The sequence below is a fragment of the Botryllus schlosseri genome, chromosome 11 (genome assembly GCF_051294905.1).
Source record: "Botryllus schlosseri isolate E-star chromosome 11, Bs_hap1, whole genome shotgun sequence".
NCBI classification, from domain to species: domain Eukaryota; kingdom Metazoa; phylum Chordata; class Ascidiacea; order Stolidobranchia; family Styelidae; genus Botryllus; species Botryllus schlosseri.
In genome coordinates, this window is record NC_137246.1 from 20,265,116 (window position 1) to 20,283,320 (window position 18,205).

The window sequence follows — 18,205 nt, forward strand, 5'->3', positions numbered from 1 at the left end:
TACTACCTAAGACAATGAATGAACACGGACATGAACGAAGTATCCGCTCAAGATCGCGCGAAGCGCGAATAAATATTTTGGTTGCGGGGAATTCGGCAAATAATACTTGTATATTAAAAGATCGCTCTAGTGCAGTCGCGACCCAAATTCATACCCTTCGAAACCCATGTTTTAAAATCTCCTGACATAAATCATCAATCATTTAAACTTGAACGATCATCTTAGATCTTCGAAAGGCACGAACAAATAAGCCGTTATGGCCTACGTCAACGAAAGAACATGACAAATAAAAGCGAGTAAAGCACAATGCGCTGTACCAGATCACTTCACTGTCTGCCCAATTTTTGATCAGCATGTGCACTGAGCACTTTGCATGACTCATTCGAACATGTTTTCCATTTCTTTACTGTATCTGTTGGTCAAGGTGGGAGTATTGATTGAGTGACTTCGCCAAGTCGTCTCGACTCATTCTTTCGTTTCACTGATCACTGTAGTGTAGTAGTAGTATCTTGAATTGATTAAAGCGATATTATGAATGATGCCGATGGGAGAGTAAAATTCAGTTTAATAGCATCTATTTTCGTGTACAATAAAGTGTAACGAAACAATCAAAATTTCATCAGCATTGTACCGGTCTCCTTAGTTACGTCTACGAGTTCTGCTCAATCTGCACAGGTAATGTCCGATTTTGTTGCTATCTTGCTACGGCGAGAGTAGGCCTATTTGTGTGTACGTACATTTCTATAACCTGTCTTAACTATAAGTATCAACTCATAGCTAGCTTATACATTTGCTCCCTGCTTCGAAATAGATATGTTTGAAAAGTTGCTGTATCGTTCCCGCGAAACCCCGCTATCCTTCTCTATATTATTTCGACGAACTCGCTTAAAGGGATTGCTGTGAACGATACGGTACAAAGCACTTTATCAGTTCTTAGTGGACTCTCTATCTCTCTTTTGTCATATTCTCTCTTACTCTCCCCCCTCTCTCTCTTGCACTATCTTTTGAATTGATCGTTTCATGCACCAGTTGCTTCTCTGCTCGGTTCGTATCAGTGATTCTCAAATCGTTATTGAGAATTGCGTGTACTGCGATCCCTTCGATCTCTCGCGTTCCACGATAATATTATGGTAATATTGCACAAAACGATGTCTATGTCTGTCCCTCTATATATTTATATTCGTACGAGGAATCAATAAACTGCAGCCGCGGGTAACGCGCGTGGCTCTCAATAGATAGTCAGTCAGCCTTTGTCCAGCCTTATATATAACAAAGCGAATTTGCTTTCCATTTGCTTTCCATATAAATCCATGGCTACAAAAGTCGATTTTCAGCCGCTACAAATCACTGCCATAATTTAGTCTATGAAAAGTTTATGGTAAGAGAATTTATGGCAGTACTTGGGCTGACTTCCCGAGGGCGAAACTTCATAAAGCCGGTATCACACGAAAGCTACTGATTACGAAAATATCGATTATTCTGCGTCTCTCTCGTTATCGCCGTTGTATAAACCCAGGTACCCAAGTTATTCGATTCGAAATCGAGTATAAGACTTCGAGTCGAGTCGAGTATTCAAGTATGACTCCTTATGGCGTCATGACATTGTAGATTTACTGCTTTATTCGATGAATATACAATAATCAGGCAATTGCCATTGTACAGTGTACTAGGGATGGTGTGAACCTCCTGACGTCACGTGACGTCATATTGCTAATTCCAGCCCTACATTTCAGTGAAGTGATAGTCTATCTATATTAAAGCGACGACTCGGGCCATATAATGCCACAATGCTGAAGTACATGTTGACGTTTTAAACATCACCACATGTATCAACGGTTGCCCGACATATGAGCATGCGACACAATGGAAAACGACAGTTCAGCATGGAACACATCAGCATGCGTCACTTCAGCATGTGATTGTATAACCCAAAAACTTACCCTAACCCTAAACATAGCCTAACCTAACCTAACCTAGCCTAACCTAACCTAAACCCTAACCCTAACCCAACCATAAATCCAACCCTATAACCTACCCCTAACCCGTAATTTAACCCACATGCTCATTGCTCATGTGTCGCATGCCAAATTGTCGCATGCCGAAGTCTCGCATGCTGTAATGTCGCATGCTCATATGTCCACGGACCGTATCAACTGCGGGGCCATCAAATGATATATTAATCCAATAAAATCAATATCTTCCGTCGCTTCGCCTATAATTTGGACGAGGACTTGCAAGGGAATATAAGCTTACGCCTTGACGGTCTAGGCCAGATCGGACAATGTATTCGGCGTCTGAGTATAGCGACGTTGATATTGAGCAGAGTGTAAAACGGGTTTCTATACTGGCTACCGATATTACCACATTACTAAGTTATACAGCAGTAGCCATCACTCCGATCGCAGGGATTTTGTTTTTATGATACAATAAACAATTAAACATATGAAGTCAAGATTGACGGCGTACGCCTGCTAGATTTGTAACATCAGACAACGATATCAATTTCATTGATTGGTTGAATATTCATCATTCGCTGACTACATGTAGTGTATTTCGCTCTTGATGTTGTGTCATTGCGGGTCAAGCTCACAGCATAGAGTCACTAAAAATTCACAAACGGAAAGCTGGATATTTCGAGCAAACTTTTGTAACAAAGCAAGTAAAATTTTTGAGATTGTCAAGGTGCACGCTCGTTTGGTTTTGATTTTTTATACTGCCAGCGCCATGCATAGAGTGGCCCGCAGTTGAAATGCATTAAATTAGAACCAAAGATGTTATAATGAAGGGAAAATTGCAATATATGAAAAAGGTTCACAGTGCAGAACCTACCAAGGTTCGCTTGTGAACGTGAACCTCTAAATTTCTGAGGTTCACACACAGAACGCGAACGTGAACCCCACGTTCACACCATCCCTATAGTGTACACTGTACAATGTACATGGTACTTGTACAATGTACGTACATACTACCAGACATGGGGTGATTACTTCATGAATGTAATCGATTGCGATTACGATTACTTCCGAATGACGCGATTACGATTACGATTACGATTACAGCAAAATCCGGAAGTAGTCGATTACGATTACGATTACATTGGAAAAGTAATCACGATTACTCACGATTACATTTATTTTGCATCTTAGAAGTTATATTGGAAGACAATATATGGATTGCGCTGAAGAGGCCTAATGAGATAACAAACTTCATTTAAAAAGGATGCGTTATTTGCTTGTTGCGTCATAATCGAGCCTATACCCATTGCCCATTTTTACATAGGACGATCTATCGCACCCAGCGATTTGCATTCTTGCCAGGTCCTTGACTGCCGCACCTCAAATTTCCCAATAGGGTGAGGAGCGAGATCGAAGATGACTCAAAGTATTTCGTAGACCAACATAAATTATTGAGTATTTTCGAGAGATTAAATTGACTTGAAAATTCTCTCTAGATAAGCTTGATTTTGAAATGCATACGTCTTCCCCTCAACAAAAAAAGCATAGCCTACATTATTTATAGTAGGGATGCATTTAAAACAAATGGTTGTTTAAAACACTTTGTTTAAAAAAAATGTGTTTTTTTAGGTTGTTAAATTATGCCATAATTGTGTAAATACTTTTCAAAAAACATGTTGAATGAGCCTATGTGGACAGTAACCACCCGATTTAGCCGACGTACGTCGATATGGGATGGTTGAAACCCTCAAAATAGTCGGTTCAACAGTTATACGACAGATATTTCGTCAAAGGAGCTATATTTACCCTATATTTTTTAATGTCAATGTCAATACACATTCGTGACGTCATGGCTCAAAAAACATGATTCAAACATGTTTACTTTATATTGAGTTTTGTTTTAAATGCAACCTTAGTTTATAGTAATATGAATTTAGGTTCCAGTCAATACCGTGCCATGACCAGTGATGAGCGGATAGTGCTTTTCGAGACTCCGAATCCCTCCGACAACTTTAGTGTCTGAGGAAAACTCCCTCCGACTCCGAAGAGCTCAATCCCAGACTCCGAGATACTCCGATGAATCTCGTCAAGTATCCGAAACAGTGGCAAGCATGGTACATGGTACACATGGTACATGTGATAATGTGGTTGACTCATAGTATTGTTTACTCTCCAGTCCCCAATTGCAGTGCAGATGGCTAATTTTTATGCACTTGGCAATCATTTTTGCATGTTACCCGTCATATTACAACTTTACAAGGTGTCAACTGTCTGCGTTTTGGTTTGTAATCATAATCAATAGTGTATTCTGGTCAGAGCTATCTGCTACGTTTGGGATACAACAATTTGATTATATCACAGACCGGAGGCCACGAATTAACAACATACACTAAAGTAAAACAGGATACCAGACGTTATAATTATATCGGGGAAGAGAGAGGATTAAAAATTAATAATAATCAAATGCGATTACCAATATTATTGACGAAACTCAGACTTCAACTTGAAAATATCACCCTATGAGGGCCAAAGACCAACGTTTGGACTGGGGGACGAGTTGCTGTTTTGGCCCTAATTCTATAGCTACAACCCACGCTAACATGATATATAAGCCCATGGCTATGACGGCCCATGGCTATGACGGTTCCAATGTTGAGTAAAGAATTGTGAAATGAGGATTGGCGCCCGTTTCAAGTAGAGTCATATGAGAATAAGATTCTCATTCATAAAATTCTGCATTCAACTTAATACAGATAATGTACTGCAAGCTGCCGTTACGAGAAACGGCAAAAATGGCTCGGTTATGATGCAGCTGTTGATTTTCAATGCTTCGTTGTGGAAACCGTAATGTTTTATCAGACGAGTACAAAATTTCAAATCTTTGTCCGGTGTACGTACGTACTACATAGGCCTACTGCTCGCAAAGCAGCATCGGTCAAACTGCGTTTAACTATAAGCATAACCAAACATCAATACACATTACACAAGTTACTATTTTAACTTAGGCAGAGTGGTGATTAATTATCCTGTTGCGAGGTACTGGCGTGTGAAACGTTTTGATAACCTGATATACAGCACGGTAGGTGTTCTCACGATCAGACTAATGTACGTACATCGAATATATCTATTTGCTGTGGATACTTCTTACGCAATGACTAGCAAAGCTAATAGGCTACTTCTGACGTAATAATGAGCAATGGCATTTGAAAATCAGACGTTTGTGTTATCACGAGCCTGGTATAATATCTCTTCATTGTTCGCGAATGTTCAGTTTATGTCATAGTCCTTGTACAAATAAAAAGTAATCGTTCGTTCACAAAGAAATCGATTAGATATGGTAAGTAGTCGATTACGATTACGATTACTTCGGAATTTTTTCGAATGTAATCGATTGCGATTACGATTACTTCAAAATGCTGTAATCGTCGTAATCGATTACGATTACTAATCGCGATTACCCCATGTCTGCATACTACAACTACATAGTAGAGATGTGAAAAAAATAGAATATCATTAAAAAGTAGCAGTTAAGCTTTTCAGGTAGCAGTAGCAGTTACCTGCTAACGCATATCACAGTTAACAGAATTGCACTTAAGCAAATATCCTAGTCATTCAATACATTTATCCCAGTAGTTCTCTGGTGTGTTTCATTATTCGTTCCACCACACTACAGTCTCAATCTCAACCAGACCACCACCTTACATTCGTGACAATAGCCGGTTCATCTTACCCTAAACGACGACCAGATTTGACTGAATGACATCTCCCCCTGGAATATTACATCCAATATTTGTCAAAAATGGCATAGGGTGGGCAGTGGGCACTTCTGTAACTATATTGTACTTCATGAATGGATATTTTTCAAGCATAGAGTTGTGATTTCAGATCGGCGAGTTCTAAAGTACGCCTAATACATTTTGCACTTTTTTGACTAAATCATCATCATCATTGGTTTATTAGCAATTTTATCAGTTCAATACACCACAAAAATGCGATACAATGAAAAGACAGGAAGATGTCGAAGCGACAAGGAGTAGTCTATGGAATCTGACACCCACCTTGGCCTAGGCGATGTAAAGAGGAGGCATGCACACTGAATGAAAGTAAAGAAGATAGTATAGAAGAAGAATGCGACAAGAAATAGGGCGGCATGTCATGGGAAGCGAGATCGATAGGTCAGTCGTGGTCCGGTAATCTTGAGGATCAATCAATTATGACGCAGGCTGTACCGCAAATATAACTGCTGAAAAGTAACAGTTAAAAATCACAGTTAAGATTTCGAAAGTAGCAGTTCGTAATTGCTACTGCAAAATATCGGTTAAGCCCATCTCTACTACATAGTACATGTTGCATTGATACTGACATAAGCAACACTCACGCGGAACGGCGGAACTACTGTGCCTGACTGTTGAGTTAAAGGGGCACTGCGCTCTAAAAATGATGTGGTCTTAAATTGAAGAAAAAAAATGAAGAAACATTTTGGCCGCAACCATTTTCTTTAGAACGCCAACGTAAAGGAGCTTCAATTTAATGAAATTTCCACAGGACCAGAACGCTCCAGTGGTCGCGGCTGTGCGTCATCGTTTCTTAACCCGTTGACAAAATTTATTGCTTGTTATCTTCATTGTCGCACTTGCTCGACCCGATAAGGCAGTCACTTAGAGAACGAACTTCAGACAGTTGTCAGCCGATATTATGGAGGAATTATGTCTCACGCCAGGGCGGTTCAGTTACGTTAAGTATAAGCGTACGGTACCGGCGCTCAACCAGCGTACAATGTTAAGTCAGGAGGATTTGTGTCTGAAGCTTGTTATGACTCTATAATATTTGCCAGATGACTGATGCTGACAATTGAGATGCCATTGCAATTATATATTGATGCAAAGCTATTCGTACAGCTGTAAATTTGAAGCAGTGATTTTACAGCGTATTACTGACTGCACAGTAGGGTTGTTCATATTTGAAAAATTGTCTGGAAACTTCGTTCGGCTAATTTCAAATGAAAGTGTAGTGTGTCTTCCTTTCCCTCAGAGCCCCTAAAAGTCCACGGGGCAATTCTCCTTACTACTGGATCTGCAATGTCGACCATGTCACCGGTTTATAGCTTTTGTGGCGTTATCAGTTGAAACCGGCCATGTAGTGATGGGATATTGTAATAAAATAGCTATGTTTACAAAATTGTACTTGAATACAGTCCTATAACGGCCATATTCATCTCCTTTTTGCTCTACACAACCTGTCTATCGTATTCATGGAAAGCAATGGTTGCACGATTGACATTGGCTTGTTTTGGATCGTACTTCGAAGAAGCGCCGTTGAGTTGCAAGTCGAGAACGAATGCAGACAGGCTTGTACAAATATTGTTGTGTGATATTTTTATCGTATCATGTTGTTCTCAGTTTCACAAATGAATTTTTGTTTCCATCAGTTCATTTATGCAATTCCTTTGACACGTAGATAATATATAATTTGTTAAAATTATTACTGGTATGGAAGAAGATCTGTGTGATGAATTAACTTCTGATGAAGACACAGATGTAGAAGATATCACGATATTTGGTGAGAGCCTGCCGTATTTAATTCGAACCACAATATTCAGAGGAGGAATTCGCCCGTCTTGTTGCAACTCAAGAAGCACAAACTCATGTCTCTGTAAGTATTGCACTGTGTTTCTTAAATGCAATTTATCAATGTTATTGTATTGGTCAAAGGAATCGTCAGAAAACCAGAGTCCAACTTCGGACACTTGACAATGAATGGTGCAGCTGCTTGAACTGTCCACGCATGCCAAACGAGAATGAGTGTGTTTGCTGCAGGGAAATACAACAAATAATGGAGCTGCTGGGGAATGGAGGGCCGCCTTGCATAACAGAACATGACGATTTTATCCTACATATACAACCCTCCATTCTTGAAACATTTTTCAAAGTGAACAGAAAAAACTGGAATAATAACAATCAACCGCACGGTCCTGGCAGAAGACTTTCTAACAAGTAGGTCCTAGAACAGATGTCTCAAACTCAAATGTGCTCGTGGGCCAATTTCCTACTTTTGGTTGGTAGTTAAATATTGACGAATACTTCGAAATCCAAAATGCTGTCGCGGGCCGTACAAAATGGTCTCAAGGGCAGCATGCGGCGCGCAGGCCGCGTGTTTAAGAGAGAGAGAGATGTGATATTCTTTTTCGCCTGCACCATCAAGATGCTTTGACGACGGAGTTGCGATACGGCCCCATGAGGTCATCTAGTCTGCGCCCCCGTTTTTTTTTCTCCTCCATGCTATTCGTGATTGCTGAGCGCCTAGCAGGATAGCTGCGGATACCAATTTTCGAGTCTTTGGTATGACCCGGCCGGGGATCGAACCCACAACCTACCGCTCGAGAAGCCGGACGCATAACCATTACACTATCTCGCTGGGTTGAGGCCTCTGTCCTAGTACATTTTGTATTGTGTTTAGTATTGGACCTATATATATGTGATGTGACATGGTTGTTGGAGATGAACTACAGTTTCCTGCATTTTTAACCTATTATCGAATACTTTCCATAAAATGCGTACACTTTTTAATTTGAGAGCATCATATCCTCAGTCATCTCTATGCTACTATTAGATTTCAGCATTTTTTATCACTGCAGTATACTTTCAGATTTTCCAATTGCAGACGATATCGCTTGGTGTCTTATCGACACATACTGGAATGGATTATGGATGGCGAAGGTTTGGGTAGCAAAAACAGGATGCCTTTGCCAGCCTGCATCGTCACTGCTTTAAGACAGAAGTACCCTAGTGACGATGGACTGTATGTCGGTTTCAAACGGCCGACAGAAAACGAACTGTGATTAAAAACACTGCGCTGCTGTGTTTCATACATTGCTACTTTGATTTTTAATAAATACCAGACAATTGGAACATAGCTGGGGTATTACAACGGGGCAGTTAGTAGTAACTGGAAACATGTGGAAGAAATTAATTGAGCTAGTAAGCTGCCTAAGTAGCACTGCAATACAAAGTCATTGGCAAAGCATAACAAAGATTATTATATCTCAGTCATGTTCGGGAACGCCGTTTCGAAAGTAATTCCTCTGTAGAGGGTTCTGGTGCTATGCTGACTGGATGCACATTTCTAGAAACGTTACTGCGGAAGTTGATGTCAGTGCGATTCTCAACAGTTCGTCTCAAAAGCTCTCTCGCATAGTGGTTCGTCTTCTTTTCATACATGCTTTTCAAGATCCACTCTTTTGCTGTCCGAGAGTAAATTTTTTTGAATGGTAGAACACCTGCTTAAACAAATATATGGTAAGTAACTAACCAAGTACCTTGACTTGCAGACATGTCATGGACACAGCAAACCTTCTCGTGTCACTGCCTGAAACCTCCCAACATTCTCATTGTGATCCAGGACTGCCAGTTCGGTTCGTGCTAGCATCGTGTCATAAGTAAAATGAAGACGTTTAGGTGCAAATTTCAGTATGACGTTGTGATAAACTTCCAATGATCCTAAAAACGGGATGTGTGAAATTTAGTGATCTGACCACGCTCCGATAACTAGTGTCATCATCATAGGTCTATATTAGCAATTTTATCAGTTCAATACACCACAAAAATGCAATACAATGAAAATAAAAGGATAGGAAAGTGTCGAAGCGACTTAGGGTAGTCTATGGAAACAGACACCAGGATTGTAATGATTCGACTCAAGTCACGATTTTCTGATGACTCGACTCGACGTCTATTGGTACTGGTACTTGAAAATGCGATCAGAAACTTAAAAGTGAGCGAAATTAGTATATTATAAATGTGAACCATTCGTTATCACCAAACAGAGTTATAAAAAGTGGGTTCAACAGGAAACCGAGCAGTCAACACAATGACTTAGACTCAACCTCTGATCGATGAGTTGGACTCCGTGGTGAATTGAAAATGACTCGACTTGACTCGAGTCAAAACTATAAGTGAGATTGACTAGTAACTCGGAACTTTGTGATTTGGTTACAACCCTGTCAGACACTCACCTTGGCCTAAGCAATGTAAAGATGAGTCATGCAGATGTGATTAGTCATAAAAATTACCAGTGTGTTTGAACTGAGTCATCTGCTCCAAATCATGGATCAAAAATTTGTTTTCTATCAAAGATTTTAATGCTTTGAAACTAGGAGATCCGCTTTGCAACCATCTAGTTCTTAGGCACTGGTCTTCAGTCAAAGTACCATGGCTGCAGGAATATGTTTCCCCCTCAACTGTCCACTCATGTTCGCCGGTGATGTGATGCAGAAGAGATATCCATCTTCTTTTAAGCACCTGCAATTGCATACCGTTGTATAAAAAGTTATTAATATGTGATGGATGACATAGTACATATGCAGACTTACACTGCTATCTTGTCCACAATGCTGACAGCACCACCACAAGTGATTAGTGATGCTTCTTGTCCATAGTAGCAAGTCTTCCATACCTTTCTTCTTACCCAGAGACAATAACTTTTTTTCAGTCCTGAGAAATGTTTATCAAGGCAAAGGAAGATTCCAATAATAACAGGATTCAGTTACCTTTGCAGACATGCCACACATCAAACTGATGATTGATGGATGGATATTTATCCTTCATCAATTTCTTGATGCTTGGTGCCCGGTCAGTCACAACGGTTTCAATTGACAAACCTTGAGCAATTATTGCATCCAAGGCACGCTCCATGCCAACTTTTTCCATTGCAACACTGCTTGAGCACTCTGTTTTTTGGACCAATTGGACTTGGACAATCTTTTCAGTCGTCTCCTCCATAAATGAATAAACCATATATTTTGCAGAAATCCCAGGTGAGTCCGATCGCCCATCACCCATCAGTGTAATTGGTTTACATTGACTCTTCATCTCCCGTAACACATCCTCCATCTGTTCATCATAGTACCTCGCAATAGTTGGCAAAATATATTGCGATTGTATTTCATAAAAACGACGTTCCGAAATGTAGTTAGTGTCCAGTATTAGAAAAAATCCGCAATATCAGTGTACGTGGCTCCCAAGATTCCGCCAAAGATTGATGTTTCTCCAAAACTATAGTCAATTTCCGACCTGATACGTTCTTGGTTTTATAGAACTGCTTTGTAAGATACAACGAAGGTACAGCTTCTATCAAGAAATACAAGAGAACCATTTATAATATGCATGAGAGTTTGCTAGAGATGATTGCCACCAACCCCTTTTAAGTCGTCGACGCTTTCCACCGGTATCTCCTTTACGGGGACGAGTATAATCGCCTATCTTGAAATGCCTACTGCATACAAGAATGTTTTTCTGCTCTATCTTGTTCAACGAGATTCCTATGGCATTAAACCACTGGCGCCTTAGTGCAATTCCAGAAGGAATTTTATGAAGAGTAGGCGTTGCGTCATTCGTTGTAACTTCACACGATGTAACGGCACATCTTGTCATTGCAGCTTGCAATAATGTCAATGCATTGGTATATCCTCAATACAAAGTGGAACAAACTTATTATGAAGATTCTGGGTGGAGCAAGACAATACTGTAGACGTTTTTTCAGGATAACAGAAATTTCTTATCCACAACACGAATACCACCAATCAGTGTTCCCCATGAACATGACAAAATTTATGACATTCAAAATTGTGTTCAGGGTTCGGGTACTGTAGTAAAATTCATCATCCCTAACTGTAATCCAACGGTGCGCAAACCAGTGTTGGGATCAAGTCACTACCTTCGAGTCACGAGTCATTGCAGATTTTGACTCGAGTCAAGTCAAGTCAATCGATTTTCAAAGGTGACTCGAGTCAAATCAAGTCACTGGTTTTTTGGAGGTGACTCGAGTCAAGTCAAGTCAAGTCACGAGTCAAGTCACAATTCAAGTTAAATTGAATTTTTGAAGTACGAGTGATGGTTCAAAGTCAAAAGTCAGTATATTTTGCTAGCTGTGTGAAAGACAGATTACTTGATCATTTATCTTGAATGAAATAACGAATATCAAGTTAAATATGCATGCGAAAAGACTATCCCTCACGCAACGCACACATAGAACTGTCAGTTATCATCAGCCAGAATATAGGACCTAATGCGAAGCTTCGAGAAGTTGAAACAAATTGATATGATACAATAGCCTACACATCTACCTACCCGTCTACACATCCCTGAGAATATAAATGCACAAACTATATTCGTCCGATTTAAATCATACAAGAGGGTTGGCGAATGTGAGCATTGCGCAACATAAGCATTTGGCCGTCTAAGAAACAGAGACACATTGCTATTTAGATTAATCTTCTATTACTACTTCGACGACGTAAGCTGTGATCGTTGAGTTTGCGGTCAATTTATTTGTGACGTAACAATGGAGGATCCATGTAACGAGAATCAGTGAATGACTGGTTGCTCTTACAAGTGACACCGGCGTATTTCGAACAATCTTAACATACACAAGATACAGTGATTTAATCGACAGCGTTTACTTGATGACTTGAAATTGACTCGTAAATTTTTCTTCGAGTCACGAGTCAATGCACATTTTTGAAGCTCCGAGTCAAGTCAAGTCAAGTCATTTTTCCAAAGTGACTCGAGTCAAGTCAAGTCATACGAAAAAGTTGACTCGAGTCATCCCAACACTGGCGCAAACCCAACCTGAACCTACAACTCAGCCTACACAAAAAGCATACCGGTATATATCGCCAGAGAGGAATTGGTGGCCAACGTCACGCGCAACTTTTCATAACAACATCGCAACATCGTTTGTTCAAAGCCGTATCTAAACCGCCTTGGCGTGTAAACATATTTACTTCATAACATTGGCTGACAACTATCTAATCGCGTAGGTAGAGCAAGTGCCTCGGTGAAGCCATCGTGCCCTTATCGAATGTAATGTAATGTTTACATTCGACAGTGCCATGTAACGGGTTAAGAAATGACGCGCAGCCGCGACCGCTGGAGCGTTCTGGTCCTGTGGAAATTTCATTAAATTGAAGCTCCTTTACGTTGGCGTTCTAGAGAAAATGGTTGCGGCCAAAATGTTTCTTTATTTTTTTTCTTCAATTTAAGACCACATCATTTTTAGAGCGCAGTGCCCCTTTAAGTACACGCAAGTGGACAATCTATATCATGGTTTCAGATCTCTACTCTCACATGCGTTCAGGTTCGGACAAGATACGCATACCGAAGAGTCGTGTATTAAAAACTACAGTGAAGGAGAATTTTCAGTGACATCAATGACACTGACGCACTGAATCGGTGCCGTTTTTGTAATATACCACGCTTCACAGATCTGTGATTCATAGTACTGTGTTTCTTACAGCTGTAACTTTTCTATTTCACAATTTCCCGCGAAAATTATGCGGTAAATCAGTATTCGCTAGCGGTAATTGGCTAAGTTGAACGCGATTACTGCGCAATGCCTATTTCGATATTTCCAAACATTTCTCGGTCAGCTCACACAAGGGCGCATTGAACTGAAGTAAACTCTTGTAATTCAAGACGCGATGCGACGTAACTTTAGCCTGTTAAGTAGGCTACATCGTATCGGCAATCATAAAAATGATGGACATTGACTAATGCCGTGTGGTCTACGATGTTCAGTGAAATCGTGGTCATATTTCATGAAAATGGAAATTACAATATCGTAATATTCTGTGGGGTTGTATTGGAATCCAGGAACGAGGACACTTTTTACAAATCATAAAAGTCAGATTACCGGACTAGAAAACTGCTGAATTCTAAAATTTGTACTGTAAATCTTGTTGTATTGACTAAAAAAGTAAAAAAAGAAAAGGTCATCATTCCGACTCGACTCCCAAATTAGCCACTTTTTAACGATACTATGTTACATGTTAGTGTGATTTACATAAGAACAGCTAAATGATGTAAAAGCTCACTGGTAAGGCCTGTTACTCCAGCTATTTTTAGAACAGGCTCGCAGGCGAGTCATCTGGTCCTTGCGGGCTACCTAGGGCCCGTCGGCACCGCATTGGTGACCCCTGATCTAGAATATGGCTGTGGAAGGAGATCCTTAGTGGTCGTCGAACCCCCTTGCGTAGGGTGGCTGGACACAGTCGTAACGCAGGTCCAGACCCCTGTGGGCTACACTGGTTTTCACCCAGGGCTTGACAAGTTTCATAAGATCATACAGGTAGCCCAATAGGCATCCGGCTGCGCCCACACTCCGATACCCTCTAATGCCTGCCGAGCCGACATCATGCCGCTCTAATGCATCTTCCTGGCTGAGAACCACTTGTTTCTCCTCTCGGATTTTCCTTAAGACCTCATTTTGTTGCCACCAGATACTAACCCATTCTCACACGAGGCTGGGAGGCCATCGCCGACATGGTATATTTGCTACTGACGCCACTATCTAAGTATGACTTGCCTCTTCTCCTTTCTCATATGGATACGTCATCCGCTTGAGTATTCCGCAACAGTATTCATAATCTGCCGATTGGGCGTCGTCAGCGGCAGTCCCCGGCTCACTGACGGCTACCCGCCATGCATTTAGGAAGAGCATGGATGTTATTTTGCTATTTTACCGATTTTACGCACATCGCTCATACTCCAAGCTATACGCACACCTGGTTTCAGACGATACCGAGTGAAAATGTTCGACAGGCGCAGCTATAACGAGCCCATACTATGCATCGGGAGACGCCAGTATGGAAATCATTACCAAAAGGGTGATAGCTTGTATCAGTTTGCCCTAGGCTAGAGACAAACTTACAAATATAGTCGCATATGCAAAATTACACACGATGATGCAAACTGTCCCAAACATGCGTATCCGCATCCGCATCCGATAGTTGCGTGCAAACTAAGCACGACAAAAGTAGGAACAAAGTTTTGGACGATACATGTAGGGTTGCATTTAAAAAAAATGGTTGTTTAAAACAAAGTGTTTTAAACAAAGGCCATTAAAAACTCGTTTTTATTCAAAGTTGTATCATTATACCATAATTGTGTAAATATTTCCAAAAACATGTGGTATGAGCCTATACCAGTGGTCGGAAGCCTATGGCTCGCGAGCCATATATGGCTTTTTTGGGTATAAGATATGGCTCTTTGCCAACTATTTATTTTTGTACTGAATTGTTCAATATTGCAGCGACTTGTTAGTAAATTTTTATCACGGCCAGAATAATTATTCTCGTGGCACTATAAACATGCCTGTGAGAGGCAAATACAATGCAGTTCTCAGGTTTAGGGGCTCGGACCCCCACTTTCAAAATCCTTCAATTTAAGTTACCGTCGCGCCAGTGACCAACATCACTCGCGAATTCTATGACCCGACTCGAAATCTTGGATTGTGCGATACGTTTCAAAGAGCATATAGCAGACAAGGCGACGCGCATATCACAACGCAGCTTTCAAATGCACATTTTCTTCCTGATCTACGGCACGATATGAACTGCCGTGGACGTGACATTCACAATTACAAACTGTAGTACCGTGTACCGGCAATAAAATGCATGTGTGCGTGTAGCGCAACGTTATGTTCCCGCCGAATACTTTGAGAATTGCAAAGTCGATCAGATTCAGATTTTCGGAATCAGTGTGACATGCAGTTACATTCGATTAATATCAGTTAAAATAAATTCTAAGCCAGGGGTTCTCAAAGGGTGGGCCATGGCCCACTGGTGGATCACATGAGCATTTTGAGGTGGGCCACAGAGCTATTTGGAAAATTGTAGAATTAATGAGAGTTTAATATTTGTTATGTTTTTCGCTCCAAGAGATATTCATTTTATCGAATTATACGTTGGCTAAATCAAGTTTCTCCTCCAACTCTATGAGACGTAGCCTATAGTGGCACGTATGGAGTGGAGTCACAATGTACAAGTCGAAAATGGGAGGGGGAACGGCCACTTTTGTCCCCAGGCTATGACAACCTATCGCTAACAGCAACTAAAATAATTTAGATCATATAATAACTGCAAGGTAATGCTGAAGTAACCGTGTATTCCGGCAGGGTCATAATCGGCCGTATGTCGCATACCGTTGAAAAGACTGTGCATTATACTCGGACCGATGTAGATGTACGGTACTTCTGCAGGTCGTATTATTGTAACCTGAAAATAACCATAATTGCAATTTATTATCAATTATGAACTTCTTGTGGAAGTATGCGGCACCGCCGCAACGAATCGCAATGGGTCGAGTATGTAGCCCAGCGCATCACATTAATCTACGGACTCGGATTCAATTGTCCGGCCTTGACATCATTTTAACAGTCACGCGAATTAATTGTATTGTTGGATTGAATGCTCTGACATAGGCCTATGGTAGCTTTTGTAGGTACAGGTTGCATAATAAAAAATCCTTTCCCCATTTCCCTCTAGTATACCATTCACCAAAGAATTGTTTGAATGTGGCCAAGAATGTGTATATTATCCCGCACCATAGCGGAACTAAAACCCCAATCACACAGTGGATGCGGGTATTAGATCATTGGGTTTCGCGTCATGAGGGGAACAGCGGACGGCCATAATGTACACAAGAGGTATACTATCTACTAGGACCACAACTGCTGCCCCCAATCCCCCAATTGGGGCGATCTCGAATGGGCTCAAAATTATTACGTTGGTCGTTTGTTGGAGGAGATTTATTCAACTTGGTAGTTTTCGTCGCGCTTCGTGCGATTTCATGTCCGGATAGTTCTTTATTTAAATATGATCAGTAAGAGAAAAATGCGCATATTTTAGAGGAATAGACATATCGTCGCCGGCGATCACCACACATCGAAATGGACTCTGACTCTAGGATAAGAGGTGAACCACAGAACATTTTCATACCGGAAAATGGGCCACGGCCAAAACACGGTTGAGAAACCCTGGTCTAAGCTATCTAAGATGAATTGCGTTATCAATGGTGAGACTTGGCCAGTTTGTGCCTTACCTCTCGTTTCGAGCTTTATGTTCGAAGAATAATTACCAGTTTTTACAGAGAAAATGTGGCGCACACGACGAATCCCATTTAGCGAGTTCGAATTAGAGCTACCATGACGTCACGGAATTTTCAATTGCGACGTAACAGTTGATTGGCATGTATGGCTCTTTGGGAGTTAACATGGACAAAATAGGGCCAATATGGCCCTTCGGACAAAAAAGGTTCCCGACCCCTGACCTATGCGGACGACGATTACCACCCGATGCAGCCGACGTATACGATATGGGATGGTTAGAACCCGCGAAATAGTCGGTTCAACAGCTATAGTACGTAGATATAGTTCATTAGTACGGAATGAATGTTCTGATGATGATAACAGCCGACCGTAAAATTGCTGCAAGACGATGTAGTTCTAGTTAAAGAAATATATAACAGGGGTTGGAAGCCTATTTCGTCAAAAGAGGTGTATCTTCAATTATGAATATCAATTCACTATGACGTCACAATTGAATATGCGTGACGTCATGGCTTAGAAAAAAAATAAACAACATGTTTTAAACAGGGGCCTTGTTTTAAACATGTTTGTTTTAAACACAACCCTAGATACATGTAACTATTTTCCGCATAATTTACAGTCGAAAACAGAAACAGTAGCCGAAAATCGACAACTTCCCGTATGACAATCTCTGATTTTTCATGATCAATATTGAAAGAGGTTTCGTACCTGCTATCAGTTGATTGCGTTATATGAGATATCCGGCATAAAAGATTGATAAACACGCAGAGCATGAGTTGATACACATACGTTTCCTTCGTATCTCCAATTGTATACGCTATTATATCACACTGCAATTGTCCTCCAGTCTAGCAGAAGTGATTCGCACTTGCAATCGACCGCTCCACTTCTTCTACACCGGAGAAGCAGGATTAGATGGCTATGACGCAGACACATCACTCTGTGATCCATCGATATCGCACTCGCATTTTTGTAAGGGCAACTGAATTGACGAGTGCGAAATTGTGCGGGTGATACCGGGTTCTCTGTACACACAAGGTTCAGAACTGATGATATACCGATACGTGCTACTGTCGAGGATATGATTGGGCAGATTCGAGAGACCTGCAAGCGGACCGGATTGCAATCTTCATGTGACCTAGAATTTCCATGTCATTTCTTTTGCGCTATTGCATTAGCGCCGGATTTCGACACGATTAGCAGTCAACTAGAGCTTTAATTTGAGTGATGCTAACCAAATAAAACGATTATTTTATTCTGCTGGGAAAAATAGCAACAGACGCCAAAGCAGCTGACTGTTGAAACAGAGAAAGAATAAGTATAGTTGTGAGGTGGCATTGTGTAGACCAGACATGGGGTAATCGCGA

The 18,205-nt window shown here is 40.9% G+C and overlaps 2 protein-coding genes across 2 annotated transcripts; one reads left to right on the forward strand and one right to left on the reverse strand.

Annotated features, from left to right (window-relative positions):
• Positions 1-7,535: 7,535 nt before the first annotated feature.
• LOC145449917 (uncharacterized) lies at positions 7,536-8,793 on the forward strand (the record flags this gene model as incomplete). The annotated part of the gene is made up of 2 exons (XM_080328354.1): positions 7,536-7,951; positions 8,544-8,793. Coding segments are annotated over 2 exons (666 nt in total), but the record flags the coding sequence as incomplete, so codon positions are not given.
• Positions 8,794-8,808: 15 nt separating this feature from the next.
• On the reverse strand, positions 8,809-10,933 carry LOC145450479 (uncharacterized). The gene is made up of 4 exons (XM_080328998.1): positions 10,324-10,933; positions 10,024-10,252; positions 9,305-9,451; positions 8,809-9,231 (listed from the first exon to the last, which is right to left on the reverse strand). Exons 1-4 carry the CDS (start codon positions 10,402-10,404, stop codon positions 9,002-9,004), a joined length of 687 nt encoding a protein of 228 aa, XP_080185124.1. The 5' UTR covers positions 10,405-10,933; the 3' UTR covers positions 8,809-9,001.
• Between the last annotated feature and the right edge of the window lie 7,272 nt (positions 10,934-18,205).

Bases quoted from the DNA above. Each gene is read 5' to 3' on its own strand.
- LOC145450479 (XM_080328998.1), bottom strand. From the start codon at position 10,404: ATGGAAGACTTGCTACTATGGACAAGAAGCATCACTAATCACTTGTGG. The intron at 10,253-10,323 runs GTAAGTCTGCAT...ATGCAATTGCAG, and splicing joins ATTGTGGACAAGATAGCAGT to GTGCTTAAAAGAAGATGGAT. The intron at 9,452-10,023 runs GTAATTTTTATG...TCCCGTTTTTAG, and splicing joins GACTCAGTTCAAACACACTG to GATCATTGGAAGTTTATCAC.